At 57.1% G+C, this 2,673-nt stretch overlaps 1 protein-coding gene across 1 annotated transcript in view; it reads left to right on the plus strand.

Moving 5' to 3' along the window:
* The first annotated feature begins 1,526 nt into the window (after positions 1–1,526).
* The window catches only part of MSMP (microseminoprotein, prostate associated), a 1,433-nt gene continuing 286 nt past the window's right edge, over positions 1,527–2,673 (plus strand). Inside the window, exons 1-3 of the mRNA XM_008938450.1 lie at positions 1,527–1,632; positions 2,268–2,376; positions 2,450–2,594. Of these exons, the coding sequence (XP_008936698.1) occupies positions 1,527–1,632; positions 2,268–2,376; positions 2,450–2,594 (360 nt within the window). The remainder of the gene's footprint in view (positions 1,633–2,267; positions 2,377–2,449; positions 2,595–2,673) is intronic.

Below are 2,673 nucleotides of genomic sequence, written 5' to 3' on the forward strand. Positions count from 1 at the left end.
AGTGTTCTTTTTTTCTCACTTCGTGCTTAATTAGGCTGCCACAGGAAAATGCTCAGGCCAAAATTTAGCAGGATTCAAAGAGGGATTGGGCATTTATGGGGATAGCAAAAATATCCAGCTATAATAACGGATGCCAACACAAATTCTGGAAGGGATATTAGTCCTCACGCGTCAGGGTGTAAACCTATCCCCAGCTCAGAAAGTCGGGAGCTCAGCATGGAGGCAGATGACACTCATACGCTACCGCTGCCACCGCCTCGCTGCTGGCATGGCCCACGCTGGCCAAGCCACGGGCTGGACCTTCCCTGGAGCCCCGTTTCCTGCTCCCGGCAGCGCCTCTGACAAGGGCTGAGAATTTCTCTTGGCAGTTCAGCCCTTCACTTGTAGCTTTCTGAGGCCATGTGGCTCTCAGGGCTCAGATCTCTGCCTTCTCACCCATCCACGCACTTTGCCAGCTGATAACAGCCTTATCACTTCAACGAGAGGCAGAACCTCTTGGAAAGGATCTGTGCAGACCACGGGCATATTCCTGGGTGGTGTGACACCTTCCCACAGCTTCTTGCTTCCAGTCTCACCCTTCATTTCCCCCCAATTCACTTGTTTCCAAAATGCACCTTCGCCGCCTGATTCCATCCTTCCTGTTCCCTGGTTTTGCTGGGGCCAGTCTCCAGCCTCTGAAAGGGGCTGCTTAGCTCCAGCATCTCATGGGTGCTGCATGTACAGAGGCACAGCCTGGCTTTCATGGGCACTGTCAGATGAACCCTGGGTCATCTCTCACACAGAGCCTTCCTCACCCGCTCTGCATCAGTGGCAATGGCCGTACTGCTTGCCCCTGACTTAGAAAACCCCACTGTCACCCCCAGCACATGTGTGGCCACAAGCCTGGCCTGGCTGCAGCCCAGGCTGGGGTGAAACTGCTGTGCTGAACCCAGGAGCTGGGTGTGAGCATCTCCGTCCTCACTGAGGATGGTGCCTTCGCATCCTACACCGGCTGCTAACAGGGCGCCTGTGCCGCTTCAGCCCCTGAGGGATGGGAGGCTCTTGAAACCTTGGCTGCTGTGAAGCATCAGAGATAGCTCAGTGCAGCCAGAAGGGAGACTGAAGCTCCCCTGGTCAGGGTCCAGAATCTTCTGCATTTGCCGCTTGCATGCTCACCACACTGCCGAGGGCAACCCTGCTGGGGTCCCTTGGATCTCCTCCCGCTGAGGAGCCTTGCACCCACAGGGGCTTCCAACTGGAGACATTTCTGGAGGGCATGAATCAGCTTTTCACAGCTTGTTAAAAATCTTGATCCTACCTCTTGTTTTCATGCCTTTCAAATCAGGAAATGAGTTTTACAACTTTTCCAGTGGGGCACAGCTGGTGGCCAGGGTCGTAAAGCTGAACTTTATAAATATCTCTTGTTGGGATCAGGAGAAGAGCATTATAAAGGCAGAGAGAGAGAGAGAAAGAAAGAGAAGGGAAACGAGCAAAGGCAATAGAGAAGCAAGGCAACCTCTGCAAAGAAGCCCAGCTCAACACCGGCCATGGCCATGCGAGTGCAGATGGGGTGTGCTTGGGGCAGGCTTTGTCTGCTGCTCTTCCTTCTCCAGCTGCCAGGTTCCCAGGCCAAGTGCTACTTCCAGGCTAAAGGTAAGTGGGGAGGTGAGACAGGAAGAGGCAGATGGGAAGAGGAGGCCTCAGCTTTTCCCAAGGCAGCGGGGCTCTGTGTGCCTGCAGAGTGCAGAAGGGACTGTGCTGAGCTCAGGAGCACACTGTAGGCCAGTGATGAGTGGAAGGAGCAGTCTATAAACCACAGAACAGCTCCCCAGGGCTCTGGCTGAGAAACAGCTCGCTGGGCCATGAGGAGCTCCTGGCAGGAGCCTGGCTGGAGCCAAGTGTGCAGGACTAGCAGCAGAGGGAGGAGGGCTACCCATCTTCCCCCTGTGGTCTCCTTCCAGGGCTGCAGAGATGCTCAGACCCCAAGGGGTGATGGGTATGCCCTCTCCAGGGAAGCAAGACCCTCTTGCCTCTGTCCTAGGCCCCCAGGGTAGTGGGGAGAGCTGCAGGGCACAGCCAGGAGAAAATGGATGGGAGCATTGCCATTAGCAGATGCCTGGGCATCCCATACCTGCAGCATGGTAGAGAGGCCACCAAGTATTTTCTGTTCCACAGGGAGACCATGATGCCCCTCCTGCCCCCTCTTTCAGGGCACAGGGGTGCCAAGAAGGCTCCCACGTGCCCTAGTGCAGGTCCACATGTTCTCGTCACCACTGTTTCCTTTGCAGCTCCCTGCGAGTACGAGGGGAAGCAGTTCTCCCTCGGGGAGTCATGGCTGAGTACCAACTGCCTGCTCTGCACCTGCCTGCACCCCATCGGCGTGGGCTGCTGTGAGACGTGAGTGAGGGGCCGAGGGGCGCTGGGGGTGGGCTACTGCTGGCCAGTGCTGCCTGCCCTGGCACCTCTGCAGCCCCAGTGGAGAGGGGGTCCTGTGCGTCTGGCGGCTGCAAATGCAGCCGAGCAAATATCAGAGCCCCGTCGGACTGCAGGATGCCAGGCCCTGGGGAATGAGGAGCAGGAGGGGAAGAGTCCACCGGGGTGTTGAGGGTGGTGGGGTGAGTGGCAAAGACAAAGCGGGGGAAAAGGGTGGCTCAGCACAGCGAGATGCGCACGTGTGCCAGAAGCTGTGTCGCA

This window comes from Merops nubicus, unplaced genomic scaffold (genome assembly GCF_000691845.1).
Source record: "Merops nubicus isolate BGI_N331 unplaced genomic scaffold, ASM69184v1 scaffold29194, whole genome shotgun sequence".
In the NCBI taxonomy this organism is placed as follows: Eukaryota; Metazoa; Chordata; class Aves; order Coraciiformes; family Meropidae; genus Merops; species Merops nubicus.